Source organism: Xyrauchen texanus, chromosome 31, assembly GCF_025860055.1.
Source record: "Xyrauchen texanus isolate HMW12.3.18 chromosome 31, RBS_HiC_50CHRs, whole genome shotgun sequence".
NCBI classification, from domain to species: Eukaryota; Metazoa; Chordata; class Actinopteri; order Cypriniformes; family Catostomidae; genus Xyrauchen; species Xyrauchen texanus.
The window spans coordinates 26622379-26641400 of NC_068306.1; the positions used below are offsets into that span (position 1 = coordinate 26622379).

General features: G+C 35.7%; 3 protein-coding genes across 4 annotated transcripts in view; 2 read left to right on the forward strand and 1 right to left on the reverse strand.

The window, feature by feature from the left end:
• The window catches only part of LOC127625081 (rho GTPase-activating protein 42-like), a 38257-nt gene extending 28865 nt beyond the window's left edge, over nt 1-9392 (reverse strand). For both annotated transcript variants that reach the window (XM_052100149.1, XM_052100148.1), the window contains exons 1-3: nt 9049-9392; nt 4413-4508; nt 1939-2000 (exon numbers count right to left, since the gene is read on the reverse strand). In XM_052100149.1, the coding sequence (XP_051956109.1) occupies nt 1939-2000; nt 4413-4508; nt 9049-9202 (312 nt within the window). In that variant the 5' untranslated portion in view covers nt 9203-9392. The remainder of the gene's footprint in view (nt 1-1938; nt 2001-4412; nt 4509-9048) is intronic.
• Nucleotides 9393-14543: 5151 nt separating this feature from the next.
• On the forward strand, nt 14544-16022 carry c1qa (complement component 1, q subcomponent, A chain). The gene is given in 4 exon segments (XM_052100500.1): nt 14544-14670; nt 14766-14936; nt 15069-15236; nt 15239-16022. Coding segments are annotated over 3 exon segments (753 nt in total). The 5' UTR covers nt 14544-14670; nt 14766-14776; the 3' UTR covers nt 15664-16022.
• A 1233-nt stretch (nt 16023-17255) lies between these two features.
• c1qc (complement component 1, q subcomponent, C chain) lies at nt 17256-18748 on the forward strand. The gene is made up of 2 exons (XM_052100476.1): nt 17256-17571; nt 17994-18748. Exons 1-2 carry the CDS (start codon nt 17403-17405, stop codon nt 18557-18559), a joined length of 735 nt encoding a protein of 244 aa, XP_051956436.1. The 5' UTR covers nt 17256-17402; the 3' UTR covers nt 18560-18748.
• The last annotated feature ends 274 nt before the right edge of the window (nt 18749-19022 follow it).

A 19022-nucleotide genomic window follows, 5' to 3' on the forward strand; every position in this document is an offset into this window, starting at 1 on the left:
CTCTTAGAGTTTACAGTTTACAGTAGACTTCCTTGAACTTTTTGTAAATGGTGATCTATCCGATAATGGCTGCTTGGATTCAGAAGATGAGACTGATGATGAGACAAGGAGTGAGACTGAGAGTAGCATCTATGGAGGCCCATGCTATTCTCCGTGGCATCCATGCACAACTCACCACACGCCCCACCGAGAGTGAGAACCATACATTATAGGGACCACGAGGAGGTTACCACATATGACTCTACCCTCCCTAGCAACCGGGCCAATTTGGTTGCTTAGGAGACCTGGCTGGAGTCACCCAGCACACCCTGGATTCAAACTTGTGACTCCATTGGTGGTAGTCAGGGTCAATACTCATAGAGCTACCCAGGCCTCAGTTATCAGTACTTTAATATTGGTGATGGATCCACTGATGAAATTGTTATTTTAGACAATAAACAAACACTACAAATAAACACAAAATGATCTTAGTTTGCAATATTGTTATTGTTATAATCATTATTTTCATATCTACACTATGGAGGATTTCTCGTTTAAATTTTAGTTAAAAATTAACAAAAAATGGACCAAAAGAGCTGAGCCATTCTTCTAAAAATCTTCATTTGTGTTCAGCAGAAGAAAGAAAGTCACACACATCTGGGATGGCATAAGGGAGAGTAAATGATGAGATTGTTTTATTTTTGGGTGAACTATTCATTTAAGTTGGAAAACCGGGTCAATGTATAGTAAATGACAAAATGCCTCATTAATTCTAAACAAAGCTCTGTGTTTGTTAACATGTGGGCAGGGTCACCAGTGAAGCACAAGGCAGCATTGTTTGGTGCGTGAGGTCTTTTACAGCAGTACTATGACTAATGATCCACCAGCTGTAGTGGTGAGTGCCAGCAATATTCCCTGGCAACACACTACCAAATGCTTCCTGCCCATAAAACTGCCAATTTGAAGCTGCATATGATGGCAATGAGGATGTTAGGCTGTTGACTTCATAATTAATTTAAGAGTGTGACTTCCAGCAGACATGTCATGGAGATATTTTACACTATCTTTGCCCTTGCTGATTCATGCCATTTCTCTCCCTTCCACGAAGAGTTGTGGCCTACAGCAGTCATCTTTTTGCAGACAGCATGTTTCTTATAATACTAACAGCTGTCTCGAAAAAAAAATAAAACTCTTGTGTACATTTGAAACAGAGTGCCCTTATTGTATAGTGCAATTAGTATCCTAAAAGTGTTTCGTCAGATGAAGCATTATAAAACAGATCATTCCAACCCTAACTTTTTTACATTGTTCTTAGCTGCTGTATAACAAGAATAAATGGACAAATGTGACTGCAAATAACCTAAAACTAGGCTAAATTACTATATTACAAGTAACAAGTGCTTATTCTGAAAATGATCTTCTGTAATAGTGATGTTGCTGCTGTTCTATAAAAGCAATAAACTTGAAATTGTTAACAATGTGTCATAAATACCACATCAAGGGAACAATAAAGAACCATCTACTAAAAAGCAAACAATCACTAAAACTATTCGACTACTTCACTCACGACTTCTTTAGCACTTTAAAGTGAACCACGTCATGTGGTGGGTTTATGGGCATCACTGAGAAATAAACCCAAACAGCTTAAAGGAATAGTTCATGCAAAAATAAAAATTCTGTCATAGTTTTCCTCACTCTCATATCAGTTCAAACCCATATGACTTCATGATTTTATGGAACCCAAGAGGAGATGTTAGGCCAAAGGACAACCACAGTCACCATTCACCTCCACTGTAAGGAGAAAAGCAATGAAACTGAATGTTGGCTGAGACTATCACACTGCCTAACATCTCCATTGCGATCCACAGAAAAAGAAAAAGTATGACACAATTGTCATTTTAGGGTGAACTAAACCTTTAAACACCAAAGAACAGAAAGAAGAAAAAAACAACAACTTACAAGTCGCCGTCTTTCCTCCTCCACGGTATTCAACAGCTGGGAGAATTCCTTGAATGACTGGGCTGTGATAAGAGAGAAAGCATTCCAATCATGCATCCATCAGCGTTGCATCTGAAATTGCTCTATCTGTGCATCAGATTGCACCCTTTGAACCTTCAGAATAAAGGAAATTCTGAAAACCTGAACATAATATTAGCTGTGCTGAGAAAATAGCATGGCCACCCACAACCGATCAATGCACAAAGGGGTATTCAAGAAACAGTAGACCACATATTCAAGATGTAGAAATGTGAGTAACATAAAACACATTTCCTGTATAAGCCCCTCTTGTGTGCAAGAATGATGACCAGTCAACCATGGAAAAAAATAAATAATTGAAGATAAATAATTTCATAAGCAATTTTCCCATGTTTAACAGTGGTTCATAAAAACTAAAACTTGTTCTGTGGCAGAATGAATGATTAGAAATCACTGGGTGCATTGGCAATGAATCAAAAGTGAAACAGATCAAGGAATCTGCCCACCAAATATAAAAGCTTAAGACAAATGTGACAAAACCAAAAGGAGTATGTTTTAGTCCATCAGACTGTCTTCAGTGTGTCAGATAAACATAATCAAGACCCAGATTTTAAACACTACCAATCAAAGCTAAATATTAGGCAACAGGGAAATATTGAGAAAACATTTGTGATTCTTGTAACTTTTCAGTAAATCAATCACAGCGAACCTCAGATCTCAAGCCTCATTTGTTTATGATTAATTCATTTTCAGCTTTAGGATTTGGTGTTCAGGTTCCTTGATACTTTCTACTTAAAGTGTTAAAGTTAGTAATTGAAAAAATCTTGTTTTAATATGTTTACACACACACACAGCTGTAGGCTAAAAACTGCATCTGCAAAATTATAAAAAAAAAGAAATGTGGGAAATATTATGTCATGGCACTACAAGCACAAGATGTTGTATCATAATGTGCATCAAATAATTTTATGATGATGAGCCTGTTCTGGATTTTTTTTCATTCTTCTAAAGGATGCTTTGGTCACTTCCTGTCCAGGGATGTGCAGCATTTTTCTGCTTGCCGATAAGAAAGGCTCCCACTTCCCAGCCCCCTCTCGTAATTCTCCTGGCTGTTAACTCCCCCCAATCATCAAATTAGGAACTACTTTCAACAACTTTCTCTTAGGAGGCCTCCAGATAAACAGATCCTCAGCCATTTAAAAATCACTTTACAGCAGTATAAATCTCAGCTGCTTTGATGCATGGCAGGAGAAACAGGAATCCACTTAGATCCACTTACATGGCAATGCAAGGCATGCATGAAACAACAGTCATCCTGTTGAGATCTAAATATATTATTATATACAGTATATTGTACATAATATATATATATTGTTTCCATCCATACCAAAAATGAATACTATTTCAACTGCTTCAAAAAAAAAAAAATTATGCATTTTTATCAACTAACATTCACTTGCACAAGTACTATTTCAGCAGTCTAAAAAAAATATTTAACATTGTGTTATGACTAATACGGAAACTCAGGGACAGAAAGAACACTCTGATTCCCTGAACTTTTTCTCAGACTGCTGTTTGGGTTCATGGCTTTCTAAATGCCAGAAAGAAATATTCTAAGTCTGATAAAGAACCATTGTTGTTTTGTTTATAACTATGGAATTGTGGTACTACAGCACGAGAAAAGAGCAGTAAACTGTAGTGTTCTCAATTTGATTAGATACTGCTGGTTGATGACTAGGCCAGCTACAAATAAACACCATATAGAGACATGCATGTTGTCTTGGACTTGCGTTAGAAGAAATTCACTATTCACAGTCAGGCATTAACTTAATCCATGAGTTAAAATGTCCAATAGCAGGGTGGTTACTGAGGTGTATATTTTACCCAAAAATGAAAATTCTCCATGCCATTCCCGATGTGTATGATTTTCTTTCTTCTACAGAATACAAAGACTTTTAGAAGAATATTTCAGCTCTGTAGGTCCATACAATGCAAGTGAATGGTTGCCAAAATATTGACGTTCCAAATACAACTCCAGTATTTTAATCCATATCTTCAGAAGAGATATGATTGGTGTGGGTATGCAAGAGATCAATATTGTAATTTTTTGCTAGAAATTCTTCTCCTTGACAGTAGTGGGTGATATGCATGAAGACTGTGAATCACCAAAAAACACAAGAAGAATGTCAAAGTGAAAGTTAATGTGGAGATTAACTGGGTATTTACAGTAAAAAAGGATTTAAAGATTGGTTTCTCACCCACACCTATCATATTGCTTCTGAAGACATGGAACCACTGAGTCTTATGGATTACTTTTATGCTGATTTATGCATTTTGTTGGACCTAAAGAGCTGATAAAATCTTCTAAAAATCATAATTTGAGTTCAGCAGATGAAAGAAAGTCACACAGATCTTGGATGGCATAAGGGAGAGTAAATTATAAGAAAAATACTTACCAATGTTAATCTCATCATCTGTCTCTGCATCACCAATACACTCGAACTGGAAATCTTGAAGGGACTGGGAAAATTTCTGTACAGCAGCAGAAAGACCTGTCAAAAAGACAACAAAGAGCTTTGTGATGGAGCTTCTTTTAGTAGGTCTAGTTTTATAATTTGAGCACATTCTGTTTCCCATAGGAGATAAAAAATCATGTTGATGATGGAGACTTTTGCTTGAGTCTTCTGCTTCACTGCTTTTCTTTCTCCAGTCAAAAAGTAATATAATCTCACTTGTGTCTCCTCTAGAGTTTTAGAAGACACCTCAAACTGCTCAAATTAGCCAAGTTACCAAAAATGATCTGAGCTATCCCATCAACATTGATTTTATAGTTCTATCTACAGTATATACTCCTACAGCATGTCAACTATGGTCTCATTTGTGTCTTTTTATTTCTCTTGAGGAAATAAAACACTCTGACTCTGACTCTGTTGACCCTTAAATTAATGAAAAATAACTGAGAACTCAATTAAAGGAATAGTTAATGAAATTAAAATTGTCCCATAATTTTCTCACTCTTAAGCCATCCAAGATTTGTATGACTTGCTGTCTTCTGCAGAAAACAAACAAAGATTTTTAGAAGAATATCTCAGCCCTGTTAGTCCAATGGTGGCCAGAAAATTGAAGTCCAAAAAAGGTAGCATAAAAGAAATCCATATGACTTCAGTGGTTAAATTAATGTTTTCAGAAGCTTTATAATAGCTGCGGGTGAGAAACTGGGCAAGGAGGAGATTTTATAATAAAAAAGGACTTAAATATTTATCTGTTTCTCACCCACACCCATCATATCACTTCTGAAGACCTGGATTTAACAACTGGAGTCTGGGGTGTCATGAGGGTGAGTAAATTATGAGAGAATTTTCATTTTTTGGGTGAACTATCCCTTTAAGTCCAATGAGCTATGAAAAGCTATTTCTTTTCAATTACAATTTCCTATGTGTTGTTTGGAGCAACAGGAAGGAGATGACCTCATACGTTACCTAAACCATTGTCAATTGAACCATTAATGTAAAGCAAGACATTCTTTTACGGATGACATCCATCCACTGCCTTAGATTTGGAACAAAAGCCTTTATGAACCGGTTGACATGCACCGACGACTTTGTGATTGAGAATAAAAGAAAACATTTTGACAGAGAATTAGCCTATGCTGATAGGATCCAACCTTCAGTTACATGAAATTTCAAAGGCTAAGACAAGTGCACAGGGACTAGGGTGTAGTGCAAAGATCTGATAACCAACATGGAGAGAGGCAGGAGGAGCCAAGGTAGTGAAGTGGCAGATAACAGTTTATCTAGCAGAGTCTCGTCTCCTTTCAAATATTACTGTATATCAGATCTCAGTTAAATAAACCTGTTGATGATGGCATACACAAACCCTGTACGTCCTCACTTCTTTAAACCTGTTGACTATGTGATTACAGTGGTTTGCTGAGGGCTAGAAACAGCTATAAAATACAAGAGTCTGAAAACCCAAAATGCACATGTGTCCATCTGGGACAGTTGAAATGATCACAATGATCTTCTTTTAATGCATTGATCACAATGATCTTCTGCATTAATCTTTTAATTGAGATTATGAGGCCTCTCTACAAAAGAGACAAAATGTCTACAAAAGAAATGAAATGTCTAACACACTAGAGGTATCTGACAGGCCAAAAGTTCAGCCTCCAGTTTAACACTATGTCCTTTCATAACATTGAACACTAAACAAAGTAAACTAAAGTTCCACAGTGTCTAATCAACTGCACTTTCTCAAGAAATCAGAATAGACCCAATTGTCACCTTATATTATTGGGCAAATAAACTCACAAAACACAACAACTTGAATTATATATATATATATATAAATAACCTGTTGATGATGACATACTCAACCAAATATACATACTATATACTAATATATATATATATATATATATATATATATATATATATATATATATATACACTATTTATGCAGTTGAAGTCAGATGTTTACATACACTTAGGTTGAAGTCATTAAAACTAATTTTTAACCATTCCAAAGCAATAGTATGGCGAGTCGTTTATAACAAATACTTTGTGCATGACACAAGTAATTTTTCAAACAACTGTTTACATACAGATTGTTTCAATTTTAATTTAAAAGGTACTGGAGTGGCCATCACAAAGCCCTGACCTGAAATAGCATGTGCGAGCAAGGAGGCCTATGAACCGGACTCTGTTACACCAGTTCTGTCTGGAGGAATGGGCCAAAATTCCAGCAACTTATTGTGAGAAGCTTGTGGAACGCTACCCAAAACGTTTGCCCCAAGTTAAGCAATTTAAAAGCATTGATTTCAAACACTAACAAAGTGTATGTAAACTTCTGACCCACTGGGAATATGGTGAAAGAAAAAATTGCAGAAATAACTCTCTACTATTATTCTGACATTTCACATTCTTAAAATAAAGTAGTGCTTCTAACTGACCAAAGACAGGGAATGTTTTCTACAATTAAATGCCAGGAATTGTGATAAACTGAGTTTAAATGTATTTGGCTAAGGTGTACGTAAACTTCTGACTTCACAACTGTAGGCATGTGTTTGAGTAAATTAACATTTTTGTTTTATTCTATAAAGTACTGACAACATTTCTCCCAAATTTCTAATAAAAATATTGTCATTTAGAGCATTTTTGTCATAAAATGACAACTGGTCAAAATAACAAAAAGGATGCAGTGTTTTCAGACCTCGAATAATGCAAATAAAACCGGTTTGTAATATTTTTAAACAACACAATACTATGTTGTTAATGGGGTTTTTAATGGGGTTCAGGTTGGCCAGCCCAATCTCCGGACCTGAACCCCATTAAAAACTTCTGGAATGTGATCAAGAGGAAGATGGATGGCCAAAAGCCATCAAACAAAGCCGAGCTGCTTGAATTTTTGCACCAGGAGTATGGCAAGCCGATTTAACTTTTATTCATTTCCAGGATATGAATTCTTGATATCAACAATTCAATTTTCACTAGTTAAAATGATAGTTATTGATATCAGGAATTCGATTTCTACTAGTAACAATGGAAATTTTTGATATCAGAAATTACATTTCCACAAGTAGCTAATTCTTGATATCAACAATTACATTTTTACTAGTTAAATGCTTATTCTAGATATCAAGAATTGAATTTCAACTAGTAAAATCTATAATTCTTGATATCTGTAATTGTATTTTCACTAGTGAAATGTCACCATAGGATGCCATTCAAAATCAATTGCTGATATCAAGAATTGATTTCTTACTAGTTATAATTCCGAATACACATATCAGCTTTGTATTTATATCATTTTTGATATCAATAATTACATTGTTACTAGTAAAAATGTGAATTCTTGATATCAAGAATTACGTGGTTACTAGTAAAAATTTATATTCTAGATATCAACAATTGAATTGCTACTAGTAAAAATTTTAAATTTTGATATCTGAAAATGTATTTCTGATATCAATATAATTTCAGATATCTAAAATGGCTTTCTTACTAGTAACAATCACATTCATGATATCAGAAATGAACATTGTCACTAGTGAAAATGGAATTATTGAGATCAAAAATGAACATTGTTACTAGTAGCAATTAAATTGTTGATATCAAGAATAGACATTTCAACTAGTGACAATTGAATTCTTGATATCAAAAATAAAGGTTTTTACTAGTACGAATTGTATTTCTGATATGTGAAATTGGAATTTCAACAAGTAAGAAATCAATTCTTGATATCAACAATTGATTTTGAATGGCAGCCTATGGTGACATTTCACTAGTGAAAATACAATTACAGATATGAAGAATTATAGTTTTTACTAGTTGAAATACAATTCTTGATATCTAGAATGAGCATTTAACTAGTAAAAATGTAATTGTTGATATCAAGAATTAGCATTGTTACTAGTGGAAATTTAATTTCTGATATCAAAAACTGCCATTGTTACTAGTAGATATCGAATTCCTGATATCAATAATTATCATTTTAACTAGTGAAAATTGAATTGTTGATATCAAGAATTCATATCCTGGAAATGAATAAAAGTTAAAACGGCTTGCCATACCAGGAGTGCATAAAGTCACTCAACAGCAATGTGAACGACTGTTAGAGAGCATGCCAAGACGAACAAATGCTGTGATTGATAATCAGGTTTATTAAACCAAATATTGATTTCTGAACTCTTCCCAAGTTAAAACATTAGTATTGTGTTGTTTAAAAATGAATATTAACTTGTTTTATTTGGAATTTGGGAGAAATGTTTTCAGTACTTTATTGAATAAAACAACATTTCTAATTTTATTCAAACATATACCTATAACTAGTAAATCCAGAGAAGCTGATAATTTTGCAGTGGTCTCTTTATTTTTTCCAGAGCTAATATATATATATATATATATATATATATATATATATATATATATATATATATATATATCAAACCTGAATATTTGAAAATGTCCTGCAATATCCTTGAAAAGTCGTACTTTTCACAGGGATACTTTTTTTTCACAGCAAATCTCATTCACGCCTAACAAGTTAACAATACATTTTAGGCTTACAACAAATACACAAGTTTTGTCTTACTTTTAAGCGCACTGATAAGCATATTGCCATCTTTGATTAGTTCCTTTATGAATTTATTCGTACGATCCAGCTCAATTTCGTGGTATTTGAGTCGCTCTCTGAAGTCAGGGCTGTCTAAAAAGGTGTCGCTGAATTCCAGCGCAGGGAGCCCCATTGCAGAAGAGAAGATGAATGAAACAGTGAAACAAAACCCGACGATCGCCGGCACCCGGAAACGCGTTAATCCTTCGGAAAAGTAGATGAATCTAGTGTCAACTTTCCCGAAAGTCCGTATCCCGAAACCCCACTTCCGGCATTGTGCTCCCCTACTCAATCAGCGGTTTCAGACTGAGTATCCAAGTGTAGCGGTGACTCCTACTGGTCTCTTCCCACTTTCCAAACACATCTTTCGTAAAAGAGGGGACATACGTAGGTGTCTGGGCTTTGTATGGTATTCAAGGGTTTCAACCTTTAAGGACATGCGACCCCTCCTTTCTCTAAAATGATTTCGCACTTGGGGCCACGTAGCCTACCCCGCCAACCTAAAATCCATTGGGATAGGAAAAAGTGTCAACAAACACCCTTGAAATACTTGTTGACATAGTCTTTGTATGATATAGCTAAGGTTATGCACACTATAGCCTACGTGTACCAATACATACAATGTATACATTTTTACCGTAGGTAGGGTGACCAAACGTCCTGTTTTACCAGGACATGTCCTGTTTTCACGTCCTGTCCTGGCCGTCTTTTTGTGTCTTTGATAGACAGTATTTTCTAATAACAATTTTTTATCCATACAGAGGCATAGTCTACTTTAAATGTATTGAAATTAACAAGGCATCTTTGAGTAAAATTCGAGTAGGCTATCATTTGAGTATCTCATCGCCGGGCCGAGTGTCCTGGTTTTTGGTAATCAAAATATGGTCACCCTACCGTAGGCCTACGTAGTACGTAGTCAGCTTGACGGTTGAGGCTGTATCTGAGAGCACATCATGTCAGTCCGTGGTTCAATACCTGACACATCAGTAATCTTCCACGTTCAAATAAATATGGCTTCACACTGTGGTTTGGCTGCTCATTGTTTTTGTATTGTAAGCCCTGATTCTTTACAGGGAAAAAGGCAACCAGATAATCTTTAACCGTTGGGCATTTGGTTTGTTAGTGTCTTATCAGTTACACAGATTTTAAAATGTAATTCGCAAGCACCTCAGAATACAGACATATTTGTCAAGCTTCCATTGTTTTGAGTAAATACTAGCGGTGTTTTGTGAATGAATCAGTGTTTTGAACTAATCTTTTAAGTGAATAAGTCGTTCTTGTTCACTTCTATTGTTTCGGTCTTGAGCAATGCAGAGTTTTTAATGAATCAGTTGAATCATGTATTCAGTGACTCACTCATAACATAAACTACACTACTGTGTCACCACTAATGTATCTGCAAAAAAAAAAAGAAAAAAAAGAAACCTGAGTGAATCTGTTTGGTGAATGGATACAAAAGACTTCAGTCACTGGGACGAATCAAAAGTCCCCGCCACTATAAACCACCATCTCTCTCCCATGGGTTTTAACCCCCTGTAATATACTAGGCCTAAATTTTGCAGACTTTTGAGGTGTTATTTTGTAGAATCTAATGACGTCCAAATTACACGTGGTGATAAATCACACTTACAAAGATTTAGTATTTGGTAACCACAGTTTCAGCCAAAATGTTCAGCTATTTAGGGCTGTTTGTAGCTATAAGCAATATATAGTAGGGCCCACGAGCCACCAGGGGGCCTCACAGAGCTATATATACAATACTGTGCAAAAGATTTAGGCACTTGTGAAAAATGTTGCATAGTGAGGATGTCTTAAAAAATAATGACATAAATAGTTTATTAATATAATATTTAATATAAATGAAAACTATTCATTAATCATTTAATGTCATACAAAGTCCAGTAAACAAATAAAAAGCTAAATTAATATTTGGTGTTGCCACATTTGCTTTTAAAACGGCACCAATTCTCCTAGGTACACCTGGATCCAGTTTTTCTTGTTTGTTGGCAGATAGGATGTTCCAAGCTCCTTGGAGAATTCACCACAGTTCTTCTACCTGTTTAGGCTGTCTCAATTGCTTTTGTCTCTTCATGTAATCTCAGACAGACACGATGCTCAATGGCCATGCCATCTGTTGCAGGGCTCCCTGTTCTTCTGTTCTAATCATTTGCAAAAGTAACGTTTGGGAGTCTAACATTTATATTTCCTATTGACACACTAAAGCTGAAGATATAAATAGCCATCTTAAGACAATGCTTTTGTGAAACATCTTATGTGCATTAGACTTTTGCACAGTACTGTATATATATACACACATAGCATCACACTCCCTCCACCGGCTTGTCGTGTTCCCACAGTGCATTCTGGTGCCATCACTTCCCCATACACACAACGTCCACATGTTGTAAAAGAAAATGGGACTCATCAGACCAGGCAACCTTTTTCTACTGCTCCAAGAACCAGTTCTGACACTCATGTGCTCCCCACAGAAATTTTTCAACACAGAAATTAGAAATGCAACATTATATGCAAAAGTACTTTTTAGCTGCATACAACAACTGTTGCATTTTGTCTGCATATTCATTGAAACACCATAATGCTGCCTGGTCTGCACATATTACATAATGCATACAGTACTAGACATAAGATTATGTGTTTCCAGAGGGCATGTAAATCCTGTTGTGAGAAGTGGTGTGTTAGCTCTGGACAATGCTTTAAATATATGTTTGGAGTTGGGAGACTTAATGGTTAAAAATAATTACTGAAAGGTTGTAAGTTCAACACCTTGAATGGTTGATTCTTGAGCTAACTCCATTGTGTGAGCTTGATCAGGGCTGTTACAGGGATAGCTCACCCAAAAATGAAAACGCTCTCATCATTTACTCACCCTCATGCCATCCCAGATGTGAAGGACTTTCTTTCTTCTGCTAACGATAACAAAGATTTTTAGAAGTATATTTCAGCTCTGTAGGTGCTCACAATGAAAGTGAATCAGCACCAAAATTGGTACCAGCTCTAAAAGCAGCATAAAAGTAATCCATACAAACATCAGAAGTGATATGATCAGTGTGGGTGATAAAACAGATCAATATGTAAGTCCTTTTTTTACTTTCACTTTCACATGCCCATTATGTATTTGGCGATGTGCCTTTTTCGTACATATCACCACGGACTGGGCAGGGAAAAAAAAAATCATCAGTTGACGTTTGCTGTGCATTACTGTGTTTTACCACTGCAAGGAAGAAGAACATGTGTTTTTGTGCCCTTATGAGAGGGTTCTGTATCTCAGTGTTGAATATGGCTGCCCATTTATCATGTGTTGATCAAATCAGGCTAAGAACTTGGAGGTGTGTCTTGCCAGTGTTGTCTCCTGCTCCATGGCGTGGAACCGATGGCCCATTGAAGAGTCATGAGACCCCAGATTTCTATGAGAACATTTTAAAGGAGAACTACAAACAGGAACATCTGGATCTCTCAATGGGTCTAAGGGACCAGCAGCATCTGTTTCAATCACTCAAAATGAAGAGGCTCTTTCCTGAAGTTATTGAGAAGGTGGCTGAAGAACTTTCAGTTACAGTTCTAGAGGGAGCTGTGGGAGTGGAACCGCTCTAAAATGGAGTAGAGGAAGGATCTGTGTGAACAAGCAGTGCTTCAAACACAGAGTTTCAAGAAGGAGGACTGACTCAGGATGAAATAGAAGCATTAGCAAGGAATCCCACTGTGGTGGATCTTGAAAGTTATAACATTTAGGAGAGAATGTTTAGCATGGAATTGTTTGGCTTCAAACATACCATAATATCTTTAGGGCAAAATGTTGCATCCTCAAGTAGTACTGAAATAAAGCCAAGAGCCAACCCAAGCAGGTGAGAAATTTTACAAGAAGAGCCACAAGGACAAAAAGACAGTCACAAAATCTCTTCTGAAGTGCCGCAATACAATGCATACAAAATGGATGAACACAAATTCCTCATCGCCACATCTAGCCCACATTGCTGGATTTCTTGACAGCTTCCCCTAACCCAGCTGGAGAAAAAGGTCTACTCTGATGGTGGATGGTGCTGGAGAACCAGCAATTCATGGATATCAGATATATTGTCAAATGTTGCATTCTTAATGCAGTTTGTGAAGTTTGTCTCCTCTTACCAATTTCAGTTTTAACTAATGAAAAGTGGTATGCATAGAGATTATAGTTTGTGTATGCATGGATATATAATCTTTAAATTACAGTTATGGCCCTTGAAAATTTTTTTCAGGTTTGGCAGTTTAGCAACCTGATTTCCACTGTAGATAGCTGGTGCTTTGACAAACTGCCCCCAATTTCTGAACATCTCAAGGACTGCCCATACTACAAGAAGGAGAGTAAAACATAACCTGTTCCTTCAACTGGTGATTATGAGTGCCAACTGGGGGAAGAGAAGAAAAATCACAATCTGGTTTCCGGGTTTATCAAAAAGCATTTGCATTATAATAGACATTTAATTAGTTTGCTCTAAATAAGATTTTAATATTGAACACCTTTAGCCTATCAATGGACATATAGTGTATAAAAGGATGTATAACAACATATAACATTAGTCACCAATGATGTTTGTTGTTGTTATTGTATTGTTATGTTGATCCTACATGATTAACATACAATATGCATGTGATATATACAATCATTCATCTAAAGTGGAATTCTGTTAGTGCCACTTTGATATACTGCATTTTTTATTTGATTATTGTGTTATATTAACACAAATTTGAAAATGGTTGTGGGCCAATATGCCTCTTCCTTATGCTAGCAATTGTCAGGATTCCTGCAGGTTTTGTTTTATTTGTGTTTTCCATTAATTTTATGTTCTCAATGGAAATGTTTGGTTAATTAATAAGCGCTTTTCTCAGGTTATAAAAGTAAAGGCCTAGCATGTAGGCTATTAAACCTAGATTTGCTCAGCCTCTACTACATGTCAATAATGTTACAGATAATATCACATTATATAATAAGAAACGTTCACAGAAAATGTTAAATGAAAAATAAGAGACAAACAAAAATAAATCAAATAAATAAATAAATAAATCAGCCTCTGGCACAGTTAGTGCAATGTGGAGCATATACTTAAATATACTTGTTAAATAATATTTATGGTTGGGGTTAGGAGGAAATATTAGGGTTAGGTAATATTTAGGAGGAAACCTCCTTTTATTAAAAAAAAAAGAAAAAATAATTATTACGGTAATAAAATTTATATTTTACCGTTATTATTATTATACAATTTTTATTTATATTTATATTACCTTTTAGCAATGCTGCAATTGTTAAATTTTTTAAAATGTATATTTATATTAATTTATTATTTTCTTTCTCTCGCTCATGGATTTGTTTTCCAAATTAGTAAATGTAGATTATTTTAAAGAACTAAAACACTGCTATTTTGTGTAATAGAGAACATGTTGGTGGTGAATGAGTAAGACATTTGTTGCATCTGTTGCACTTTCAACAGTTGTTCAGTAGTTCAAATTTTGAGGAAATGAAACAATTACTTTTTTCTCAACAGCAAGCATTTCTTTTTTTTCTTTAACAATCAGGAAAAGAAGTGTACAATTTACAGAGACACACTGGTAAGACAGAATTGTATAACTGCAAAAGATTGTATGATTGTATAATCATCATAAAAAAGAATTTTGTATGTTTACATTTCTGCCATTCTTATTAGATTTTTGTAGGATGCAGTCGTTGGCTCAGTTTGCTTTGGTTTGGGTAGGAGTTCTGCTCCCATTTTTTTCATGTCAGGATTTCTGTCGGGTGCAGGATGGGAAAGATGGGTTGGAAGGAATCCTTGGTAGGGACGGCCTGCCTGGACCAAAAGGAGAGAAAGGAAAACCAGGTAAGAAAGTAATGTATGACCTGCTCTCCATGTTCATAGTTGTAAATGATTTACAAAAATGTCTTCACAAATTAAGAGTTCACAATTTTTTTTGAAGGGACTGAAATGATTTAACACAAAATGTTCTGTCAGTATTGCAGGTTGAGCAAAACAAGATTGCAATGGATGAATTTAAAGGAGAGATGGGTAGCCAGGGTCTCCAAGGAGAACTTGGCCCAAAGGGTTATCAGGGTTTACAGGGCCCACCTGGTCCCCCTGGTCCTAAGGGTCCTAGGGGATCCAGTGCAGTTTTTGGCAGCGCAATATCAGCCAGAAGCCAGCCTTCTCTGTGCTTCGAAATAAATTAAGTTATCCTTTACATGGCCAGCCTGTGACCTTTGATAAGCAACTTAGCAATGTCAATGGGAATTTCAACCTTCAAACTGGCTACTTCACCTGCAAGGTTCCTGGAGTGTACTACTTTGTGTTTCACTCAGTGTCTGAGGGACGCTTATGTCTTAGGCTTAAAAGTAACATTGCATCAGTCAGCCTCAGTTTTTGTGACTTTAACCTACGATTGGTTTCTCAGGTTGTGTCAGGTGGAGCCGTACTTAAATTAACTAAAAATGAGAAAGTATGGATTGAACCGTTTAAGGTTGACAAAACTGATGGCAACAAAATGTCCAAAACTTCTGGAGATGTGTCTGCTGTGTTTAATGGATTTTTAATCTTTCCCAGTAATGAATAGACTCATACATATCAAACATATGATTGCAAATGGTTTTTGATTAATGTGTTTTACTGTGGCAGTTGTGTAAGCATTTTCAAGCAAAAATAAAAATAATCTAATCTGCACTGTTTGCATGCTGTATTAAACTTTGTAAATGTTGCTCTGACTTCTTTCATAAATATGTCCAATTAACATATTTCAATAAAAACAAGAGAACTAAAGTGATTTTTTTTTATATACCATGTTTGTACACAGTAGCTAAATTGATGTAATGTAGATGTAATCTAAATTCAGAAATCCTATTAATCTTTTCATTTTGTCAGAACAATAAAATGTGTATCTGATGGAAATAAACTGTCAATGTCTAATTTATGCAGCTTTTCCAAAATTGTGATATAAAATCTTCATTAAATGTCTTATCTGACAACATCAATCAAAGGGAATCACTCTTTTGAATTTTTCAATAAATCTGGAGGTTAAGATAATTTTATTTAAAATGAGATGAAAAACCAAACTACACACAAAACATTTATTTCCAAACTTAGAGTGAACTGTTAAACTATGAATTGGGATTTATCTGAATAAGTTTGTGTGAGTATACACCGTACATACGTTTCATTGGGCAAATTTGCATCATGTGATAAGTCAGAAATGTTATTTAAAATCACTGAATCAAACTACAATACATTAGATTACATCAACAAAAGAGATTTCTAAGGGTTAGATCAATAGAAATAACTCCTTAAGGTAACAACTGCACACAAACCACTTTTAACAGTGTATACTGAAAAAAAATGGGAATCCTAACAAAGATGCGTCATAACATCTAAATAAATCTGGTTTTATTCGATACAAAAATATAATTTAACACTGAATCACATGTAACATTATTAGGTTACTCCAACAAAATCACTTTTAAGGTTAGAAATAAGGTAGAATTTACATAATTTACCACTGACTTGCCTTTGTCTTATATTACTCTGAAAAGTGGTAACCTTAAAGGGATAGTTCACCCCACAATTATCTCATTATTTACTCACACTCATGCCATCCCAGATGACTTTCTTTCTTCAGCAGAAGCCAAATTAAGATTTTTAGAAGAATATCTCAGCTCTGTTGGTCCATACAATCCAAATGAATGGGGACCAAATCTTTAAAGCTCTAAAAAACACATAAAAGCAGCATAAAAGTAATCCATAAGACTCAACTGGTGGTTTAATACATGTCTTCTGAAGGGATCTAATCGATTTTGGGTGAGAACAGGCCAAAATGTATCTCTTTTTCACTGTAATCTTGACTTCAGTATTCTTCTTGATGATCACGATTTAAAGCTTGATTAAATTTCCTAGTGCAATCTTCTGCTCTGCGCATGTATCAAGCACTAAAAAGTGTAATCGATCTTCAAAGATCTGGCCATTAGTCAATTGCATTGTATATACCTACAGAGCTGAGATATTCATCTAAAAATCTTTGTTTGTGTTCTGCAGAAGAAAGAAAGTCATACACATCTGGGGTGGCATGAGGGTGAGTAAATAATGAGATAATTGTGGGGTGAACTATCCCTTTAAGGTTACCACTTTTCAGAGTAATATAAGACAAAGGCAAGTCAGTGGAAGAGTGCAACACTGTCCTGCAGAGGCATAATAAAAGAGGAACTTAGTGCACTTGTCATTTAATTTGCCTGTTCTTGTGTTTGTGAACAAAAGACATTTAGTGCTCAGTGCTTGAAGTGGAGCTCACTGGCTTTGGTAGCAAACATGTTTGGCGGTCATATCATGTTTGGAACACTTTTACTTGTTTCTCTCTGCCTTTCTTTGGTCTCCACTGACACTTGTCCTTCTGCAGGGACCCCAGGTTTGCCGGGTATACCTGGACTTCCTGGTCGTGACGGAAGGGAAGGGGTGAAGGGTGAGAGAGGGGATCCTGGTAAGATGTTTTTTGAAAATATTAACTTCACCGTGCTTTAGTCAGTTAGAGACATAGTAGATGTATCAACCATTTTATCAGCAATGCTCAGATCAAATAATAACGTTTTCACTTGTTTAGAAGAAGGGCTTGGAAATGTAAGGTTAACTCTGAGAAAAGATCTAGCATCATGTGTGCCACTTTTTTTTAATTAAACGTCCAAAAGTGTACATTCTGGGACCACTGTACTGGTCCACATGACAAAAGCTTCTTAAAAGGGACTAAATAATGTATTAATTAAAAACTCAATTTACAAAAAGCTTATGTAAGTTTTAGGGATAGAGTAGTTTTATTTAGCCTTATTTAAGAGCAGAAACAGTAGATTAAAAGTTTATACCATGATATAAAAACAAACATTCATCTGCATTTGGCTGACTCAACAGGGATTCCTGTCAAGCCTGCTGAGGCTTTTAAGAAGGGAGAAAAAGGGGATCCTGGAATTAAAGGAAGTCCTGGAAAGAGAGGTCGCCCCGGGGAAACTGGCAAAGAAGGCTCACCTGGACTCCTCGGACCGCAAGGGGACCCAGGCATGTCAGGTGCCTCCAAATCTCACCTGCAATCTGCATTCAGTGTCTCCCGGGCCACAAAAAACTGGCCAGAGGCAAACACTGTAATACGCTTCAGTACTATTATCACCAATATCAATGACCATTTCAGTATGGAAGAGAGCAAATTTGTATGTCAAATTCCTGGCACTTATTATTTTGTGTATCATGCATCCTCACAGAAAAATCTGTGTGTAATCCTGATGCTCGATGGGAAGAAAATAGCTAGTTTCTGTGATCACATTTACAACAACGTTAGCCAGCAGGTACACTCTGGTGGGCTAGCTGTTTACCTGAAAAAGGGTGTGAAAGTTTGGCTACAGACAAACAGCTATAATGGCATGTTTGCAACTGGGGATAAGGCAGACAGTGTTTTCTCAGGTTTTCTGATTAATGCTCACTGATTGATTGATTGATTGATTGATTGATTGATTGATTGATTGATTGACTGATTGATTGATTGATTGATTGATTGTTTTACAATTAACTGTAAAGGTGACTCATAGAATACACTTGTACAATGAAGTATTCAAAGGCTACTGAACAAAAAATAAAATAATGCTTCATTAAACTGTTTGTTGTCTCAAATTTTGTCTCAAATTGTCATTTATTTTAAAATATTTGACACACCATGGAATCCAAGACTTGATACTTGCTATTGCCAGGGGCAGATTATGACTTGCAAAGGCCCTGGGGCCCATTATCACCAAGGGCCCTTCTCCAATTGTTGTTTTCTGGGTTTTGTTTTCCTGCCCAGAAGTTCTTGAAAAAGGGCCAGTGATGTGATGTGATGCTATTTTTTTTTGTCTGCATTGATTAAGTTATTCAAAAATACATACAAATGCAATTCACACATAAATATTTGTA